This window comes from Denticeps clupeoides, unplaced genomic scaffold (assembly GCF_900700375.1).
Source record: "Denticeps clupeoides unplaced genomic scaffold, fDenClu1.1, whole genome shotgun sequence".
Taxonomy (NCBI): Eukaryota; Metazoa; Chordata; class Actinopteri; order Clupeiformes; family Denticipitidae; genus Denticeps; species Denticeps clupeoides.
In genome coordinates this window covers 18,329-38,358 of record NW_021629807.1, presented here as the reverse complement: position 1 = coordinate 38,358, position 20,030 = coordinate 18,329, and the positions used below count along the sequence as shown (strand labels likewise).

Below are 20,030 nucleotides of genomic sequence, written 5' to 3'. Positions count from 1 at the left end.
GCCTCCTGCTGGCCTCTATCTTCTACTACGTTAAAATGCCATTGAGTCAGAGAGATTATACAGTACAGGCCAAAAGTCTGGACACACCTTCTCATTCAATGCGTTTTCTTTATTTTCATGACCATTTATGTAGGAGTTATGACAAAAAGTGGAGACCTGGCTTCCACAGTCACCGGACAAGAACCCAATCGAGATTTGGGGTGACCTGGACCCCAACAAGTGCTAAACACCTCTGGGAACTCCTTCAAGACTGTTGGGAAAGCATTTCAGGTGACGACCTCTTGAAGCTCATCGATAGAATGCCAAGAGTGAGCAAAGCAGTAATCAGAGCAAAGAAACTAGAATATAAAACATGTTTTAACTAATTTCACCTTTTTTGTTAAGTACGTAGCTCCACACGTGTTCATTCATAGTTTTGATGCCTTCAGTGAGAATCTACCAACGTAAATGGTCATGAGCTGCCGTGTGAAGGTACTCAGTGACTGAGCTGTTCTGACCTCGAGGGGAAGTTCATTCCACCACCGAGGGTCCAAGACGGAGAAGAGTCTAGATGAGCGTCTTCCTTTTACCTTCAGAGATGGAGGGACCAGGCGAGCAGTACTGGAGGCTCGGAGTATACGAGGTGCAGTGTGAGGTGTAATAAGGGCTGTGAGGTAGGATGGTGCTACTCCATGTTTGGCTTTGTAGGCCAGCATCAGTATTTTGAACCTGATGCGTGCAGCTACTGGGAGCCGGTGGAGGGGACGTAGCAGAGGGATGGTGTGGGAGAATTTGGGAAGTTTGAAGATCAGTCGTGCTGCTGCATTTTGTATGAGTTGTAGAAAAATAAGAAAACACGTTGGATAAGGGCGTCTGCCAAACGCCTTAAATGTAAATGATGTAAATGTCTGGACGTGGATTTGGATGAAGCCTTTTGGCAGCTGAACAGATTCAGATTTGAAAAAAACGCAACTCGTGACTCTGTGACTTTATTTGAAACCGGATTATAATAATCGCCGTTAATGCCGCTGTAAGCGCGTGTTTCCGTGTTCGTCGAGCGCCGCCTCTGATTGGCCCGTCCACGCCCCGGCGTCGCCACGCCCCGACGTCGCCACGCCCCCGGCCCCGGCGCGCCTGCGCGCTACATCCGGGCTCCCCGTCGGCTGTCACACGGATCCTGCGAAGATGGCGGCGACTGGGCGGACCGCGCTCCTCTCCTCCGGCCCGGGCGCGACCGGCGGCGCGCCGGCGGAGGGACCGACCGCGGACGAGGACGACGGACAGAACCTGTGGTGGGTCCCCGCGCGCCGGGCGGCGTTTCCGCCGTGCGCGCCCCCGCGGCTTGTCGCGCTGACGTCCCTTCTCCCCTGTCGAGCAGGTCCTCCATCCTCAGCGAGGTGTCCACCCGGTCCCGCTCCAAGCTGCCGTCCGGGAGGAACGTGCTCGTCCTGGGTGGGTACCGGCGCGCAGCGCCCCTCCGCCGGGCCGATCTCGACCGATAATCCCGGTCAGCAGGACACTAATCGGCCGGTCCAGCCGCTTCCCCTCCTCTAAATTAATCACGTGCGACGATGGGGGTCTGGCGGGTGACACAGGCGACCGCAGAGTCCCCTGGGTGTCTCCTGGGGGACTGTCCCTGTCCCTGCTGATGGATCAGGGCATACATGTGAGGTTCTCGTGTTAATAGGAGGCATGTGGCTGTGACGTTGGGACAGTGGTGGCCTAGCGGTTCAGGAAGCGGCCCGTGTTCGAATCCCGATCCGCCAAGGTGCCACTGAGGCGCCACTGTCCCCACACACTGCTCACCAAGGGTGATGGTTAAATGCAGAGGACACATTTCACCGTGTGCTGTGCTGCTGTGTATCACAATGACAATCACTTCACGTCTCACGTCTCCCGCAGGTGAGGTGGGCTCGGGCAAAACGACGCTGGTGGCCAAACTGCAGGGGGTGGAGGAGTACGTGAGGGGGCGTGGCCTGGAGTACATGTACTTCAGCGTCCACGACGACGACATTGACGGTAAGAGAGTCCCCGCGGTCGGTGGGCGGGTCGCGTCCTGTCTGCGCGTCGCTGAGTGTTTCTGGCCTGCAGACCACACCCGCTGCAACGTGTGGGTCCAGGACGGGGACCTGTACCACAAGGGCCTGCAGAAGTTCGTCCTGGCGGCGGAGAACGTGGCGGACTCGCTGGCGCTGCTGGTGGTGGACATGTCCCGGCCGTGGCTGGCGCTCGACTCGCTGCACAGGTGGGCCGGCGTCCTGCGGGAACGCGTCGACAAGCTCCGCCTCCCTCCGGAGACCCTGCGGGACCTGGAGCACAGATGTACGTACGCGGTCTCGTGAACTGCGGCTCGATTATCGATGCGTCGCGGTTTTTTTTCATGGCCTCGTTCACACGGACGTCCGAAGCACCGACCGATTTTCAAAGCATCAAATAAACGTAAAAAAACGCTGCACGCAACGTCTACTTTGCTGAGATTTCTGGCGAAATCGCGATTGATATTATGCAACAACGATACAGCAAACGTCGATCTAACGCAGCTACAACGCGTCCGGCGTTCGTGTCGGACGTCCGTGTGGACGAGGGCCGAGGTCCGACCCGGAGCGGCGCTGTACTCGCATCTTACTACCGCCACTACTTTTTAACTAGAACATTACCAAGCAATGGCATCGTGATATAATCCGGGTGGTACTTTACTTTACTTTACTTTACTTTACTTTACTTTACTTTACTTTACTTTACTTGGCAGACGCTTTTATCCATAGTGACCTACAAGAGGACGCCAGCAGTTCTCGTTCGATTTCTATAGATTTTGAGTTACAAAATTTAGAGCCCTGATAAGGCCGAACTTGTCAGAAAAAGAACACGCTCGGAAATTAAGTGCTAGACAAAAACATTTTTTGTGTGTGTGTGTGTGTTAGTGTTGGACTCGTCTGAAATATCTTTTAAACAAGTGGGTTTTCTTAAATGTTTCGTAAAGGTGGTGGTAGTCTCGGTTAGTCAAATGGAGCAGGGCAAGTTGTCCCACCAGCCAGGGACAACGAAGGAGAACAAGTAGTAGCCTAGTGGGGTAACACACTCGCCTGTGAACCAGGAGACCCAGGTTTACATTTACATTTACAGCATTTATCAGACGCCCTTATCCAGAGCGACTTCCAATCAGTAGTTACAGGGACAGTCCCCCCCTGGAGACACTCAGGGTTAAGTGTCTTGCTCAGGGACACGATGGTAGTAAGTGGGATTTGAACCTGGGTCTTCTGGTTCAGAGGCGAGTGTGTTACCCACTAGGCTACCACCACCAGGTTCAAAACCCACTCACTACCATTGTGTCCTTGAGCAAGACACTTAACCCTGAGTGTGTGTGTGTGTGTTGCACGCGTGGCGGTAAAACTTGCCGAACTCTCCTCAGTGGTGAAGCAGTTTCAGGAGTACGTGGAGCCCAGCGGTGACCCGGACGCCGCGGTGCAGCGCAGGAGCGCCGAGCAGCAGGAGGAGGAGGGCGTGGTCCTGCCCCTGGGAGAGAACACCCTCACACACAACCTGGGCTTCCCGCTGGTGGTGGTCTGTACCAAGGTCTGGTATAAAACACACACACACACACACACGAAAGCCAGGGCGGAGCCACTGAGTGTCCCCTGCCTGTCCCCTGCTGTCTCAGTGTGACGCCATCGGCGCCCTGGAGAAGGAGCACGACTACAGAGACGAGCACTTAGACTTCATCCAGTCCCACATCCGCCGCTTCTGCCTGCAGCGTATCCTCCGACACGGCGCTCATGTTTACGGTGCCCTGACGCCATGGCGACGGTGCTGTGCTCGCAGTTTTTATTTGGGGGGGGGGGTTGTATTTGGGTTCCTGGTTTTGAGGTTTTTCCGGATTATTCCATGTTTTGTAGGTTCTGTATTTCCAGATTATTCCGTGTTTGTGGGATCTGAGGATTTTGGGCTGTATTTGGGTTCCTGGTTTTGAGGTTTTTCCGGATTATTCCATGTTTTGTAGGTTCTGTATTTCCAGATTATTCCGTGTTTGTGGGATCTGAGGATTTTGGGCTGTATTTGGGTTCCTGGTTTTGTGGATTTTTCCGGATTATTCCATGTTTTGTAGGTTCTGTATTTCCAGATTATTCAGTGTTTGTGGGATCTGAGGATTTTGGGCTGTATTTGGGTTCCTGGTTTTGAGGTTTTTCCGGATTATTCCATGTTTTGTAGGTTCTGTATTTCCAGATTATTCCGTGTTTGTGGGATTTGAGGATTTTGGGCTGTATTTGGGTTCCTGGTTTTGTTGTTTTTTCCTGATTATTCCATGTTTTGTAGGTTCTGTATTTCCAGATTATTCCGTGTTTGTGGGATCTGAGGATTTTGGGCTGTATTTGGGTTCCTGGTTTTGTGGATTTTTCCGGATTATTCCATGGTTTGTAGGTTCTGTATTTTTTCCCTTGACTGCTCGGTTCTCCACCAGACGGCGCGGCGCTGGTCTACACGTCGGTCAAGGAGAACAAGAACCTGGACGTTCTCTACAAGTACCTGGTGCACCGCCTGTACGGGTTCCCCTTCGGCGCACCAGCTCAGGTGGTGGAGAGAGACGCCGTCCTGATGTGGGTCCCTCGGCCAATCACAGGCCTTGTAGCGTCCTCCCACCAGAGGAAAAGGCGCGTGACTATTCCGTCCCTGTGTGTCCCCCCTCTAGTCCAGCGGGCTGGGACAACGAGAAGAAGATCTCCATCCTGCACGAGAACCTGCAGACGCTGAAAGCCGACGAGCCGTTTGAGGACGTCATCGTGAAGCCTCCAGTCAGGAAGGTCCTCGTCTTCCCGTCCCCTCCCGGCCGGCAGGATCTGGTGTCCGCTGCAGGAAAGTAACGCAGCTTTGTGTCTTCCAGTTTGTGCACGAGAAGGAGATCTTGGCGGAAGATGACCAGGTCTTCCTCGTGAAGCTCCAGGTACGTTTGGTTGTCCAGCCTGCAGAAGGTGGCTTCCTGAGCCCGACTGAGGTTCTAATCGTGTTCCTGTTTCAGACTCTGCTGGCCAAACAGCCTCCAGTGACGGCAGGAAGACCCGTGGTGAGTCCCCCTCTTCTTCCTCCTCCTCCTCGTACTGAGACCTCCTGCTCTGACCAAGTCCCTCTTCATTTCCAGGACCCGTCTAACAGAGTCCCCGCCGGCTCCCCTCGAACCAGCAACCGCTCTGCGGCCGCCAACGTCGCCAACGTCATGCCCATCCAATCAGGTACCAAGAAGATCGATCCCAACATGAAAGGTGTGTATGAGACCCGAACCCTGAGGACATGTCCTCTTCTCCTCCCTCGCCGCTCCTGTCCTCCTTCTTGTGTCCTGCGTCACGTGACCTTTCTGAAGGTGGGGGTGCGTCTCTCTTATTTCTGAAGTCACCCTGCACGTGCGCGGGAATCTGTGGGTGTTGGACTGGGTGCTGGTGGCCTGCAGGCCTGTGATTGGTCGGTTTGTTGGTCTGTGTGCTGATTTGCGCGTCGCCTTTGCCGCAGGTGGCCAGACGAGCGAGGGGGTCTTGGCGAACTTCTTCAATAGCCTCCTGACCAAGAAGGCGGGGTCACCGTCACCTGCTGGCCAACCAGCCACCGGCAGCAGCACGCCCGGGACAGTCAGGAAGTCAGGTGCTCACTGCACACACACACACACACACACACACACACACACACACACACACACAAAAAAACTGTATGCTACTCACACTGTACACAACACACTGGGGGTGTTGAAATGAATCTGATACTTGATGCGCCGCAATGCAGGGGCAGTGGTGGCCTAGTGGTTAAGGAAGCGGCCCCGTAATCAGAAGGTTGTCGGTTCGAATCCCGATCCGCCAAGGTGCCACTGAGCAAAGCACCGTCCCCACACACTGCTCCCCGGGCGCCTGTCATGGTGCCCACTGCTCACTCAGGGTGATGGTTAAATGCAGAGGACAAATTTCACTGTGTGCACCGTGTGTTGAGCTGCTGTGTATCACATGTGACAATCACTTCACTTTAAATTAAAATTTTAAATGCGGACGTGGACGATTCTGCATGGATTGGGTGCAGAATGTGATTGATTATATCATAATGATGTTGTTACACAGCATGAATGTTCGAAACCACGCCCCCAAACATACCGCGCTTTTTACCGCGCTTCCGTGGCCACTTCACTGGCGCTCGCTCGACTCCCCTGAACGCACGCAGCGTTTACTGGACATGATCCAAAACTTCAAAATTGAAGCACCAAAAAAATTGGAGTCGGAATCATGCAGTGATCCACACATACACACATTCTATCTCTCGCTCTCTCATGTTCCATCATGTGAACGTGTGATACAAACCTTAATGTCTCCGTGCATTCTCTCGTCATACAATTTGATTCAATTTGCAGACTTCAGGGAGCTGCTATCAATATTTGCAAATTTCCCAGAACTTCTGGATTATTCCGTGTTTGTAGGCTCTGTGGATTTTGGGCTGTTTTTGGGTTCCTGGTTTTGTGGTTTTCCGGATTATGCCATGTTTTGTAGGTTCTGTATTTCCAGATTATTCCATATTTGTAGGCTCTGTGGATGTTTAGGATTGTGTTTTGAGTGCCTGGTTTTCTCGTTTTTTTTCCCTGTTTGTCTGCTTTTTGAATTTTGGGGTTTCGGGTTACTCTTGCTGTGAAGCCTGCTGTTCACCTGATTTGATCGTTGCAACATTTGAAAGAATTTCCTCCCTCTGGTTCCGCAGGTTCTAAACTGGGACTGACTGATGTCCAAGCGGAGCTTGATCGCATTTCCAACAAATCAGAACTGGACTCGGCCAACTCGACCACGCCCCCCAATGAAAATGATCAATCCTGAAGTCGAGGAGAGACTGAAAAAGAATCTGCCCCCCCTCCTCCGCCCCGCCTCTTCCTCCCACCGCCCCTTCATCTCCAGCCCTGCGTGTGTTTTATCTTATCAGCCGCATGTTGGCTGATCTGCCTCTCTCTCTCTCTCTCTCTCTGTCTCTCTCATACACACGGTGGCCTGATGGGGAGGTCTAGAGGATGGAGACCAGGTGGTCAGTTCAGGGTTCTGTTCGGGGGATCTTTTCCTGTCCTGTCTCACTGGGATGGACCGTCCCCCTAACAGAACCCTGAACCTCCACTCACATGGACTGGTGCTTCTGGTGACCGGCTCGTCCCTGCTGGGTCGGGTTGACAGAGGGGACTTCAGGTCTGAGGGCGGGTGTGTTTTTTTTGTTTTTTTTTGTCAGCAGTAGAAGTGGGCGGGTCTTTGTTGAACGCAGTGGGTGTGGCCTCACAAAGTATTTATAACTGACTGAACCGCTCGTTGGTGCGCAGTATTGATCTTCCTGTTTATTTATTTGCTTGTTAATTTATTTTGTATGGAGGGCGGGGCTGAAGCACCACTAATGTACAGGTTTTTCTTTTTTTTTTCCACAAATGGAATCATTGTGACGCTCATAACATGAGTCCGTAAAAAAAAAAAAAACAGTGTTCCAGAAACCAGCGTATTTGCCCTTTTACTGAGACGAGTTGGACTGCTGAGTTTGTGTCCTTATCACACTCATCATATATGCACATGTGTGTACACACTACTTCATCAAGGCTGCGCATCACACACTCTCTCTACTCTTCTGTTACACTTTGGACCAAAGTGAATTATTGTCACTTTTATGTGTGTGTGTCAATTTGCTGAGATCTGTGTATAATCTCTCTCTCTCACACACACACACACACACACACACACACACACTCTGCAGGTTGAGTATTGTCAGCATGAGGTGTGTTTAACCTGCAATCTACACACCAGCTTTATCCGCACACTTTCTTTTTATTTTGTGCCTGTGTGTGTATGTGTGTGTGCGTGTGTGTGTGTGTGTGTGTGTGAGAGAGAGAAGAGGAGGAGGGTAGATGTGTACAGAAACTGTAAATGTAACTGGGCTAACAGGGGGGATGTACAGTCGTCATAATCATCATCAGTAAAACTCACGCTGTAGTGCTGTTTGTATGAATCGGGTCCGTTAACATGCGATTAAAGGTGTATTTATTGCAATCCCGGGCTCTCGTGTCTAAATCGTAGGATTCAATATATTTACAGTGGGTGGGTGGGTGTGGCTGTAGCATAGAAATAATAATTATAATAAGTAGGTTTATTCAAGTCTTGCATTTCTTGCATTCTTCATGAAGATACAAGCAGTAATGCTGAATTAGAGCAGCGCCGTGACCCTGGTGACCTTTCACTTGACCTCACGTCTTCACATCTGCAGGGAAGCAGACGGATTATGCGTTATAACAGCAGTACAGCGTTTTCCTTTTTTTTTTTTTTTTTTTTTACATCTACTGTGATTGACTTCATCAAGTCTTCATTTTTTTAGAATGACCGTCAGACCCTGTTTCCTCGTCGAGCAGTCAGGTTCCAGTTCTCAATTTACAGCATTTACCAGACGCTCTTATCCAGAGCGACTTACAATCAGTAGTTACAGGGACAGTTCCCCCCTGGAGACACTCAGGGTTACGTGTCTTGCTCAGGGACACAATGGTAGTAAGTGGGATTTGAACCTGGGTCTTCTGGTTCATAGGAGTGTGTGTTACCCGCTAGGCTACTACCACCCTACAGTTCTAGATCAGAAAAGTCAGACACCCCAAAATTCATATTAAATAGTAAATGTCGAAACGTGATGAGCGGCTGATGTTTAATGAAGCGTACCGTTAACCGTTCCATCACTAGTTGCTACGTTTCCTCACCTTGAACTTGACCCGGAGTCTGAGTGGACGGGGGACGCCAGGCGGCCTGGAAGGACAAGGACGCGCTGGCAGCCAGGAGGTAGGTCAGCAGGATGCCCGAAATCTGCCAGGCGAGGGACGTGATGACGCCGGTGTCTGTGTCTCTGTCTGTCTGTGTGTGTTTTTGTGGCCAAACTCACGGATGCGCCCATCAGCAGCGGCACGTCGCAGCTCTTCACGGCGGCGGTGCAGGAGACTGCGACCAGGCTGAAGAACCCCAAAATGTCCAACGCAAACTCCTGAAAGACAAAGGCGTCTGCTGCTTTACCCGATGCTGAACGAACTGGGGTCGTAATCCTGGTCTTCTGAGAAGATTTTGGAGATCCCCATCTTACTCTCATAAACGTCCATCATCTTTCATCCTTTTAATAATCTTTAATAATAATCTGTACTTAAGGACCTCGGCTAGAAATAAAACCATGGTTGCCGTAGAATGTTCTATTAGTCATAATCATTTATACTTCTGATGTACGCAGTTTCATGCAGGACACTCACAGTCACGTCCCAGTTGACCCAGGTGACCCTGCTGGGCAGCTTCAGAGCAGCGAGGATGAGGAAGAGCAGGATGGCGACCAGGAGCACCAGCGTGGTGACATGGAAGAAGGCGAAGGCGTAGCTCACCCTGTGCCAGGAGGTGTGAACGCAGAGGAACACGGGCAGGAGGACCACCTTCACGCAGAAGACGCGTCAAACCGCCAGCAGGCCACGAACGTGGCACAGCAACGTCCAGAGTACTCACCAGCTGGGCGACCTTCAGCAAGCCCCGAGCCGACCGGAGATACTTCACGTTCACAACAGAAGCCATTTCAGTACGGAATTAGACAGGGATTCTGAAAATGTGGTTCTTTAAGGAACACGACGTGGAGCACGTTTAAAAACGGCAGGAAATGAGACGCGGGATTGCGACATTTCCTTGTGATGCATTTCTCACGTCATTTCCATTTTCACAACACTTTCACACTGTAAAAGGCAGCGTTATCCCATATTATAATCTCTTCCCGGCCTCTCCGCATGATGAGCTGGTCCAACCCCCACATGCAGTGTGGTCTGAGGGTCTGAGCCCCGACTTTCAGGAAGGTCTGGTGGTCCGAACCCCCAACTCTCAGGAAGATCTGAGGGTCTGACCAGCTACTTTCAGGAAGGTCAGATGGTCTGACCCCCAACTTTCAAGACGGTCTGAGGGTCTGAGCCCCGACTTTCAAGACAGTCTGAGGGTCCGACCCTCAATTTTCAGGAAGATCTGATGGTCCGACCTAGAGCCCAGACTTTAAGGAAGATGTGAGTGTCTGACCCACCGACTTTCAGGAAGGTCTGATGGTCCAACCCCTCCACTTTCAAGACGGTCTAAGGGTCCGAACCCCGATTTTTAGGAATGTCTGAGGGTCCAACCAGTGACTTTCAGGAAGGTGTTATTGTATGACCCCTTACATGCAGGTTGTACCTATGGTCCAACGTGTCACCCAGCAGCACGTTCACGATATTTAAAAAACCAAAGCCATTATCTACAGTATAAAATATTAAATATTAAAACACACAATACCTGGATCTTCAGGCTAGAGCTCGAATCAGGCCTAAAATGTTGGATGCTGTGCTGAGGTCGACCTGAGCCGAGCCGAACTGACCCCAAATAAACTGATAAAAACTGAGCCCAAACCTTCAGACCAAGAATTACAGATCTAATGCAGGGAAATGATCAGCACAAGCTCATAATAATAATAATTATAATAATAATTTTATTTCCAGTCCCCTTTCAGGCCCACTGAAGGACGCAGAAAAACAAAACAGCAGCAAATATTAGCACATCAGACACACACACACACACACACTATCCTCCTTCACCACCATCTTGCATGGCTCTCCAGGATCTCAGACTCAGGATGGAGCTGCAAGCATAGCTTAGAGACACCAGAAAAACACAGACCTGGGGGGTGAAAAGACAGTGTCAGAAAATCTGAAGGAAAATCACATGTCTTCTGGAGACGGTTTTGTCATTTCTTCTGGAAGGTATGAGGTCTCTTGTTTCCACATTTTCCTTCAGATCTGGATAACAGCCCCACATGGTGAAGGAAACAAGTCAGGCACCAGCGGCAGTTCAGGGAATCACATAAACTCATGTCAGGACACAAAAAAATACACAATGACCGGGTGGGGACAGGCCACAATCAGGGTGCATTTATACACATGACAACAGACGCACTCAATCAGGGCATCAGAAGCACAGCCAAAGAACATCAAACTCTGGCCTGGAATGCTGAACCCCCTGTTTGGAGTTGGTTACCGTGGACGCGGCCCAGGCGCTGTAGCTGTCCTCCTCTTTGCTAGAGGCCACCAGGGTCGCCTCGACGACACCGGCCACCGCGTAGACAAGCGCCGCACTGCAGTTGAAGACCAGCGTCTGCGTGAAGGGGACAGAGGAGCGTCTTTTTGCGCGTCTGCAGGAACGTGGACGTGTGCGGGGCCGAGCTCACCGCCGTGTCCCAGGGCAGCTGTGGCATCCGGGTCAGGGCCTTGGCGAGGTAGAGGAGGAGGAGGACGACGGTCAGCACCCAGCAGAAGATGCTGACGAACATCACCCAGCCCAAGGCGGCGGAGTGGACGTTCTCGGTCACGGCGATCAGCAGCCAGGCCGGCAGACCCAGCACCTGGGGACAGTGTGGTCAGATAGGAACAGGACGCCGATTGTCCCGCTGCTCGCGGATGCAAACAATGACATTTGCATGGAGGCAGGATGGAGCGAAACTTTCACTTCTTACAAACGCTGGACACAACTTTTATGATTCGTGAAATTAATAAAAAGACATTTTATTTGACTCTGGGAAGGCTGGAGCAGAACCTCAGTGGGTGGATGCGGGTGGATGAAGGCGGAAGCCTCACCGTCTCTATGCCCAGCAGCAGGGACCGTAGGCGGCGTGCGCCGCCGCCGAGGCGCAGGTACGGGTGGAAGCTGCTGCCGCTGGAGATGCTGGTGTTGATCACTGGTCTGGAGCTGCCGAAGTTCTCCATCTGGACAAACAGCATAAAACACGAGATCGGAGAGAAACAAGGCGGGATGAGGAGCAGAACCGGAACTGTTCATTCCCACGTCGCCCCGCCCATCCCACTTCCTAAAGGAAACTGTCCACCCCAACACGCCACTTCTGGTTGTGCCCCAAACGTGGAGATTTCTGGTGTTCTATATTTGGATGTTTGACTACATTGGAGGATTTGAGTTCTTCATGTTGAGAAGTAAAGGTGGCACTCAAAATATGGAATCCATTACTACAATTTATGGATAAATCTATGGCGGCAGTAACCTAGTGGGAGAGACACTCGTCTATAAACCAGAAGACCAGACCCAGGTTCGAACTGCACTTACTGCCAGTAATTGGAAGGTTGGCAGTTTGACTCCCGAATCTTTCACCTACACGTTGTGTCCCTGAGCAAGACCTTCAGTAGTCGCCATGTAACTACTGACTGTAAGGCCCTCTGGATAAGGGCTTCTACTAAATGCCACGAAGCTCTTCTTATCTTCTTCCTCCTAGGTGCTTCTTGTTAGTGGGGATTTGGTGTAGGAGGGTGTATGGTTTAGGATTTTATTGTTTGTTTGTTCTGTCATTCATCTGAAAATTATAAACACAAACTGGGACAAGTTCATCAAGAGCGAAATGCAGCACGTACAGTGTAAAATATTAAAGAGAAAAACACTCAGTCTACGTGGCACTTCAGGCTGCGCCGCTTCTACCAGAAGGTGGAGGCAAAACTCCAGAGAAGATTCTCCTCCATCCAGCAGACAACAGCTGTAAACCCTGCTCCACATCAAAACCCGATATGTAGATACCATTCGCATTACAACTCAGAACAAAAGCGTTTTTTTTTTTTTATTTAGGATGTAGAAAGTGTCCATAAGAGCTCGTTTAGTCCAAATAATTTCTAAAGAGGTACCAGTGGAGCGGTGGTGGAATATCGGAGAGATCGAGGTGCGGAGCCAGGAGTGATGAGAGATCTGAGGTAGGAGGGTGCAGTTGAGTTGGGAAGGTTGAAAACAAGTTGTGCTGCAGCGTTCTGGATCAGCTGAAGAGGTCGAGTAATGCTGAGAGGAAGACCAGCCAGGGGTGGGTTACAGTAGTACAGTTTGAAGATGACCAGATATTGGACAAGAATTGGACAAATCGTTCTAACGTTGTAGAGAAGGAATCGAAATGAACGAGAGAGATTGGAAATGTGAGAAGTGTAGGAGAGGGAGTTGTCCGTGGTTACCCCAAGAGTGTGTGCAGTGGTTGAAGGAGAAATTGAATCAGCAGGGATGAATAGGAGTTTAGTTTTGCTGGGGTTGAGTTTCAGGTGATGTGCTGCCATCCAGGATGAGATGTCAGACAGGCAAGCAGAGATTTTGGTGGACACGCTGCATCTGATTGTGAGGTGCAGAGCTTGTGAGGTGTAGATGTGGAAGGGGACATATCTCATGATTAAGAACTGGTTTTCTCAGCATTTTTCATGGTCTACAACTGGATTTATGTCACTTTCATGTTATATATAAGATTATTAATAGTTTTCAGAGACATATCCCCAAATTTACATGACTTTTTAATTTTATATGCTGCTAAAAATGGTTGAAAAGCAGTTAATCACAGGAATAAATGGGAGAATAAAACATAATTAATTAATACAATATGACAGGAATAATAAAAGCTGGAAATAAAAACATTATTAATTTATTCAGTGTGTCAATGTATTTAATTTGGCCACATTCCGTGCATCATGAATTACTTCAAAGTCAGTGGGCGGGGCTAAAGCTCATCCAGCCTGATCTTGCACAGACGATTGGTTCGGACTGAAGTTATAATGCTGAACCTGAATATGTTGTGGGTAAAGTGAGTACTGTGTGTACTGAGGTAGTTGGAGTACAACCAGTAACATGCAAGTGCGCATGAATGGTAGCGCCATGTTGGAAAGGACTCCGCATTAGTCCTGCCCACTTAATTTGATTGGCCTATTTCATATAGACACTCATAGCTGTCAAGCAACGTTTACCTAAATTCTGACTTTGATTCTAGAAATTAATGTGATTTTATTTTTATCATTAGATCAGGTTCTAGATTTTATCTAGAACAACATGAAACTCTATTTCAGGCTCTCCTCCTACTTCTTGTCCACAGAGGTTTGGTGATTCTAGTTCACCTTCTCTGCTATATAATGATAGTTCTGCTTCTGCACCACGTGACCTTTGTCATGATCTCCTCAACAGCAGATGGCGCTGTGGCTGCAACTCCTGCCCTCGGGTTTTAACACCATGCAAACGAGTGGGTTTCATTTTTAAAAAAAGAACCAATCAGAAGTCGGAGAGATGGTGGTTCAACAGTGAGGGTGAAGGCTGAAAATACCAAACCTGAGCAGACCAGTCATCCTGCAGATCCTGCAGTGTGTGTGTGTGTGTGTGTGTGTGTGTGTGTGTGTGTGTGTGTGTGTGTGTGTGTGTGTACAAAATAATAACCATGTGAGCAGCAACTGGAAGAATTCTAGGAAGACGTCTGGGTCTGGTGATTTCCTCCCCTAAATGTGTGTGTGTGTGTGTGTGTGTGTGTAGAAGACGTTATAAAATGAAAATGGTTTCCATGTAAACAGGAATTCTCACTGAGTAGACAGGAAGTCAAGATATATATTTTTTTCTTCTGTGATCCAGTGACGTATAAAAGCAAGAGAGATAAGAATCAGTCTCTCCCTCACCCACACACACACCCACACACACACACACACACACACACACACAGTGATGAGTAAACATGGAGAGTTGGGGTGAATGAAGGCCAGACGCAAATAACTGGAAAATCTCATTTTGTATTCGGTTTAGAGATAAAAGTCACATCAGCTACAAACAAACTCACCACCAGAGTTCTATTAATACATGAACTGTTAATACAAAAAAAAAAAACGTTTTTTGTGCACTTTTGAGACCCGGTATAATGAAACATTGTATAAATAAAACACTGCATAAAAACTACATTACACCTTCAGCAAAAAGAATCAGAAGAATTAACAAATAAAATAACAATAAACAAGTCATAAAAAAGACATAAAATACATAATAGAAAAAAGTAGAACAATGATTTTTACTGACATGGATGAAGTTCTGTGGGAGCTGCCACACTGAAAGAGGTTCAGAAGAGGTGGACACGAGGTGGGTTGGAGGAGATCAGAAGGGATTTCTTTCAACACTTTTGGACTTACTGTAACCTGTGTATGGTTTTTGTGTTGCACTTCTCTCTCTCTCTCTCAGGTCTGTGTGTGGAGGACGCCCAGTATACACTTTTGGAGAAACTGTGATTATGGACACTTAGCGACAATGCTAAGCTCTGTTTGAGCTTTGAAACTGGCTGCTTCCTGGATTGGGAGTTGTCTGTGGTTCTCTTACCCTGCTTTCACTTTGTGTGGTTTTCTTAGTTTTTTCGTTTTATTGATTTTATTTGACTTTTGTCTTTTGTAACATGACTGTTTTGTAATAAAGGTGGTTTCCCCCCTCTTCCACCCTCTCTCGCTCTTTCGCTCTCTCTCCCTATCTCTCTCTCCCCCTCTCTCTCCCTCCCTCTCTCTCCCCCACTCCCTCTCCCCCCCACCCTCTCTCCGTCCTACTCTAGCTCTCTCTCTCTCACTCCCGCTCCACTCCCTCCCTCCCTCCCGTCCCTCTCTAGCTCTCGCCTCCGTCTCCTCTCTCTGCTCTCTCTCACTCCCTCTCCCTCCCGCTCCTCCTCCTCTCCCACCCCCTCTCTCTCCCTCTCTAGCTCTCTCTCTCGCTCACTCCCTCGCTGCTCTTGCTCTCCCGTCTCCCCTCCCTCCCTCTCTTGCTCTCCGCTCTTCTCGCCTCGCTCTCTCGGTGTTATTTTGCTATCCAGCAGGATGTGAAGAGGGGAAAACGGTGGTGTTTCCACTCGTGGAAAATTAGAATCTGCTGCTGAAAGATGAAAGAGCACCCCCCCCCCCCCCCACACACACACCACGCCAACACACACACGCAGACTTTTTATTTTTTACAGTTTCAGACCTCGCATATTAAACGGCCCTCTGCGGAATTATGGAAGGAGAGAGAAAGGGACGGACGAGATCGACACTCTTCTGTCTGTGGGGACTGGTGTCACCTTTGCCTAATCCTCCAGTAATAGTGCACACTGTCCCACAATGCACTGGCTGCATCTCTCTCGCCTTATTAGAATAAACAGTGGGTGCCGCGAGAAGTTTGTGGTTTTAATGATCCCAGCAGCCTGCTGCAAGCGCGGTCCCAGGGGGAACACGGCCGGAACGTTGTGGAACAGCGAGAAGATCTTCACACCGTCATGGTTATAGAGACGGGGAAGGGACAAGACAGACAGGGTGACGGGACGATGGTTCATGGAGTCATGTGATGATGATTCATGCGTCTGTCAATGCAGTACAACAGAAATGGAGAACCTCTTACACCCCTAGGTTCTCTCTCTCTCTGTGTGTTGTGTGTATGTGGTGTGAGAATGATGCCACCCCCCCCCCCCCAACACACACCACACTCTTACTTTGATTGTAATAAGAGGAAGGTCCCACGTTTTGTGGGTCCAGAAGAGGGTAATGTTCCTCTTAGGTGGCCCAGGTTATCTCCTGCCCTCTTCAATCCAGAATGCGACCCAGATCCTCCTTAAGCAGGTGTTATCTTGTGTGTGAGAATGATGCCCCCTCCCCCCCCCCCACCACACACACTTACTTTGATGTACATAGAAGGGAAGGTCTACGTTTTGTGGTCCAAAAGTGGGTAATGTTTTCGTAGGTTAAGGTGGCCCAGGTTATCTCCTGCCCTCTTCAATCCAGAATGCGACCCAGATCCTCCTTAAACAGGTGTTCTGTGTGTGTGTGTGTGTGTGTGTGTGTGTACCTTCTTATTGATGTAGCATGGGACAGGTGTTTCTGTTCCCGTAAAAAAGAGTGGTGTGTGTGTGTGTGTGTGTTCTGGTGTGGCTCTGTTGGACAAGTTGTTTCATGCAGCAGACCTCTGAAACCACCCAAACACAAGCACACACACACACACACGTAAACCAGATTTTACACACACGTTGTATAGAAACATTTCTAAACATAGCTTGAGGGTCCATGTGTGAGGAGATGTCTGTGTGTGTGTGTGTGTGTGTATGTGTCACCCCGTCTTGAGGCTATAGTGGACGGGCGGAGTCTAATCCAGACTCATTATTATGCAAAATCAGAGCAGCTCACTTTCAATCCTGTTCCACTCAATTAGCGCTGCACTCGTTAATCTTCTTAATCACATTAATTACCCTGCGGGGACTGAGAGAGACGGAGTGGGTTTTGCATAATGTGTTTATGTGAAAGTTAGAAAACAGTGAAGGATGAGACGTTAATGTGGTGTGTGTGTGTGTGTGTGTGTTGGTGTGTGTGAGCAGCATTAGTTTGTGCCGCAGTAGATCTTCACCAGTTCTCCCACCATGGACGCTACAGACCAGGAGATCCCCACTAGACCTGCTGTTCAGGACATGTATAAATTAGCCAGACTGACGTGATCTGGTCCACGCACCCCCCTCCCCAGCAGGTCAGTGTGGGCGTGGGCCATCAGGTTTCCTGCAGGCTTCGTGGATTCAAGCATCAGAGGGAATTCTGTGAATCAGGATAATTTACAACCATGAACCTCGGAAAGCAGCACATCTGACAAACTGATGACAGACGCGCCTCCACATGGTTTTGGATTAAAGTAGCAGATATGGAATTTTTCAAAATGATGTTATGTGAACTGGAGATTGTGAGACTGTTTGTGCATGTGTGTGAGAGTGTGTGGGTAGAATAATAACACACACAAAGGGAGATTAGGGAGGGAATGAGGCATGGAGTAACATCTCAGTGGGGTCAGAGGTCAGGCTGTGGTCACAAGGTCGTCTGTCTGATTTCCCTTGTGCACCGAAAGAGTGGCTTGGGGGCGGAGCTCCACTTAAACACTCCCCCAGTGGACTAATGATGACCTGCAGCAACACATGACTGACAGCTCAGCGGTGTCTGAGTATCTGCTGGGTCAGGTAAAGGTCCCTCTTTCTCTCTCTCTCTCTCACACACACACACACACACACACAGAGCTCTATGATTAAACCTTTACACAACCAGGCAAATCACACTCATCCCCCCAGGGTGCAGATAAACAAATGAACAGCCTGCGGCTCCATCTGAGCCTCATTACCAGTTCTCAATCAACCAATTAGGCGCACACACACACACACACACATACACACAGCATCACACTGAAACCCTGGCTGATCTCCCCATTCCCCTCCAAACTCCTCAGCCGGCCCTGACTGAGTGAAACTCCCCCAGGAGGAGCTGTGCTGCCCATCAATCATTCATTTCCATGTGAGAGAGGATGCGGGCGGAGCTCCAAGAGACAGACATGCGGGAAGGAGAGAGAGAGAGAGAGATGGCTGGAGGGTGGATGGTGTCAGAGAGACACTCCAGCAGTACTTCACAACATCACTCAGATCTTCTGCTCACACCTCAGGAATTCCTTATATGGGTTGTTCCTGTGGTCAGAATTGGTTCTAACTCAGACACTGGTTATGGAAAATACCATCTGGACCACAGGGAGATATTATTTAAAACATTTTCTGCTGTCATCGCACAAACTTCATCATCCCAGAGGAACTATGCCACACCCCTCAAGCCACACCCACTTTTCAGAAGCTCTGAGAAATCATCAAGAGCAACATGACATAGCCACAGCTGGTGACCTTCAGGACCAAATATCTTCTCCTGGACAGAGTTAAGGTCACATACACACACACACACACACACACACAGAGAGAGAGAGATACACACTTCTGTTTCCATTTGAAAAAAAGTCTTTCATCTGTTCATTTTGCTCCATTCCTCCCCCCACTACCCTTTTCCCAGCAGGTGTGTGTGTCTGTGTGTGAGAGAGAGAGCGAGAGAGAGATGGAGTGCATGTGAATTCATTCTTTACACCCTACCGGTTGCCAGGCAACAGAATCTTTGGTGAGTTGATGTGCTGAAGCAAGTTTTTTGATCTCCTCGACCCTTACACATGTTTACACCAGTTCACACCAGCATACACCCATTTTACACCACAACGTATACCCCTCCATACCAGTTTACGCCCGTTTATACACAAGGGGTGCAATGATGCTCAGTAGAATACTGAGCCGTTCGGCCTTGTGTCCCTTCATTTTGAAATTGGTCAGGGACTGGACATGAACTTTTTTACAGTTTAACAGGCGATCTCATCTTCTAGCAGCGTGACCAGAGCCTGTTAGACGGTAATTGCCAATGGGCGAAAGCTCACCCACTCACACTAATTTAACTGGAGATGAGCTGGAAGTGACATGGAGAGAAGATGGCAAACTGTGACAAAAAAACTTGCATGCTGATGCTGGGATTTCCATCTTAATCGCCATTTATTAAGGTGTTTCCCATATTTCAGCCCAGTCACGTGACTTTATATGTTCAGACAGAGTCACGTGTTCACATCGTTACTGTTCTGTTCAACAGTGAAAGTAAAATACAAGCAGAGCTCATCTATCACTCAACTAAAGTAAATCAGATAAGTGCAGGCTGACAGGCTCCGCCCACCACACAATACAGCTATAATAACGCTGTTACAAACCGCATTGTTCACACCGAACCGAATGCAGACAGCCCCAAGTCTTTTTGAATGTGATGCCACAAGCTTGGCACACCCGTCCTTGGCCAGCGTTGCCCATTTCCACCTCTCAAGCTCCATCGGGTTGGATGGGAAGTATTGGTGCACAGACATTTTTAAGATCTCTCCAGACTCTGGCTGGGACACTCAAGGACATTCACACAGTTGCCGGGTTTGGACTTCTTCCACCTTCACAGCAGCAGAGACTTTTCTGTGATTTGTGTCTGGAGACAATCCTGTCTCGGAGGTGTACAGACAAGTCATTTTGACTTCATGCTTGGTTTGTGCTATGATGTGAACGGTCAACTGTTGGACCGTATATAGATAGGTGTGTGCCTTTCCAAACAGGTCCAATCAACAGTTTTTTTCACAGTTGGACTCCAATTTGTAACATGTTTAAGGGTTTTACACCAGGGCCTGGTAGTAGCCTAGCGGGTAACACACTCGCCTATGAACCAGAAGACCCAGGTTCAAATCCCACTTACTACCATCGTGTCCCTGAGCAAGACACTTAACCTCCAGGGGGGGACTGTCCCTGTTACTACTGATTGTAAGTCACTCTGGATAAGGGCATCTGGTAAATGTAAAATTATAACTTTTTACTCCAACTTATTTACACCAGTATATACGCTCATTTGTAAC

At 49.2% G+C, this 20,030-nt stretch overlaps 3 protein-coding genes across 4 annotated transcripts; 1 reads left to right on the top strand and 2 right to left on the bottom strand.

Moving 5' to 3' along the window:
* Positions 1-1,111: 1,111 nt before the first annotated feature.
* On the top strand, positions 1,112-7,445 carry LOC114774560 (cytoplasmic dynein 1 light intermediate chain 1-like). 2 transcript variants are annotated; one of them, XM_028966347.1, is made up of 13 exons: positions 1,112-1,271; positions 1,358-1,431; positions 1,882-1,998; positions 2,071-2,301; positions 3,389-3,552; positions 3,638-3,731; positions 4,436-4,571; positions 4,664-4,775; positions 4,856-4,915; positions 4,991-5,035; positions 5,111-5,231; positions 5,476-5,604; positions 6,697-7,445. In XM_028966347.1, exons 1-13 carry the CDS (start codon positions 1,165-1,167, stop codon positions 6,807-6,809), a joined length of 1,503 nt encoding a protein of 500 aa, XP_028822180.1. In that variant the 5' UTR covers positions 1,112-1,164; the 3' UTR covers positions 6,810-7,445. The 2 variants fall into 2 exon arrangements, with proteins under 2 accessions (XP_028822180.1, XP_028822181.1); XM_028966348.1 differs by having other exon boundaries at positions 1,113-1,271; positions 5,111-5,201.
* Positions 7,446-8,091: 646 nt separating this feature from the next.
* On the bottom strand, positions 8,092-9,891 carry LOC114774562 (CKLF-like MARVEL transmembrane domain-containing protein 7). Its single transcript, XM_028966349.1, has 5 exons — positions 9,480-9,891; positions 9,236-9,409; positions 8,881-8,979; positions 8,702-8,804; positions 8,092-8,217 (listed from the first exon to the last, which is right to left on the bottom strand). Exons 1-5 carry the CDS (start codon positions 9,543-9,545, stop codon positions 8,204-8,206), a joined length of 456 nt encoding a protein of 151 aa, XP_028822182.1. The 5' UTR covers positions 9,546-9,891; the 3' UTR covers positions 8,092-8,203.
* Positions 9,892-10,165: 274 nt separating this feature from the next.
* Positions 10,166-11,769, bottom strand: LOC114774568 (CKLF-like MARVEL transmembrane domain-containing protein 8). Its single transcript, XM_028966357.1, has 4 exons — positions 11,615-11,769; positions 11,209-11,382; positions 11,019-11,135; positions 10,166-10,661 (listed from the first exon to the last, which is right to left on the bottom strand). Exons 1-4 carry the CDS (start codon positions 11,756-11,758, stop codon positions 10,566-10,568), a joined length of 531 nt encoding a protein of 176 aa, XP_028822190.1. The 5' UTR covers positions 11,759-11,769; the 3' UTR covers positions 10,166-10,565.
* Positions 11,770-20,030: the final 8,261 nt, after the last annotated feature.

Coding starts and splice junctions, on each gene's coding strand:
- LOC114774560 (XM_028966347.1), top strand. CDS start 1,165: ATGGCGGCGACTGGGCGGACCGCGCTCCTCTCCTCCGGCCCGGGCGCG. Junction 2,302..3,388: donor GCGGGACCTGGAGCACAGAT/GTACGTACGCGG, acceptor AACTCTCCTCAG/TGGTGAAGCAGTTTCAGGAG. Junction 3,553..3,637: donor TGGTGGTGGTCTGTACCAAG/GTCTGGTATAAA, acceptor CTGCTGTCTCAG/TGTGACGCCATCGGCGCCCT.
- LOC114774562 (XM_028966349.1), bottom strand. CDS start 9,545: ATGGCTTCTGTTGTGAACGTGAAGTATCTCCGGTCGGCTCGGGGCTTG. Junction 8,980..9,235: donor GGGTCAACTGGGACGTGACT/GTGAGTGTCCTG, acceptor TTTGTCTTTCAG/GAGTTTGCGTTGGACATTTT. Junction 8,805..8,880: donor CGCTGCTGATGGGCGCATCC/GTGAGTTTGGCC, acceptor CTCGCCTGGCAG/ATTTCGGGCATCCTGCTGAC.
- LOC114774568 (XM_028966357.1), bottom strand. CDS start 11,758: ATGCTGTTTGTCCAGATGGAGAACTTCGGCAGCTCCAGACCAGTGATC. Junction 11,383..11,614: donor TGCTGCTGGGCATAGAGACG/GTGAGGCTTCCG, acceptor CACTGTCCCCAG/GTGCTGGGTCTGCCGGCCTG. Junction 11,136..11,208: donor AGCTGCCCTGGGACACGGCG/GTGAGCTCGGCC, acceptor CCCTTCACGCAG/ACGCTGGTCTTCAACTGCAG.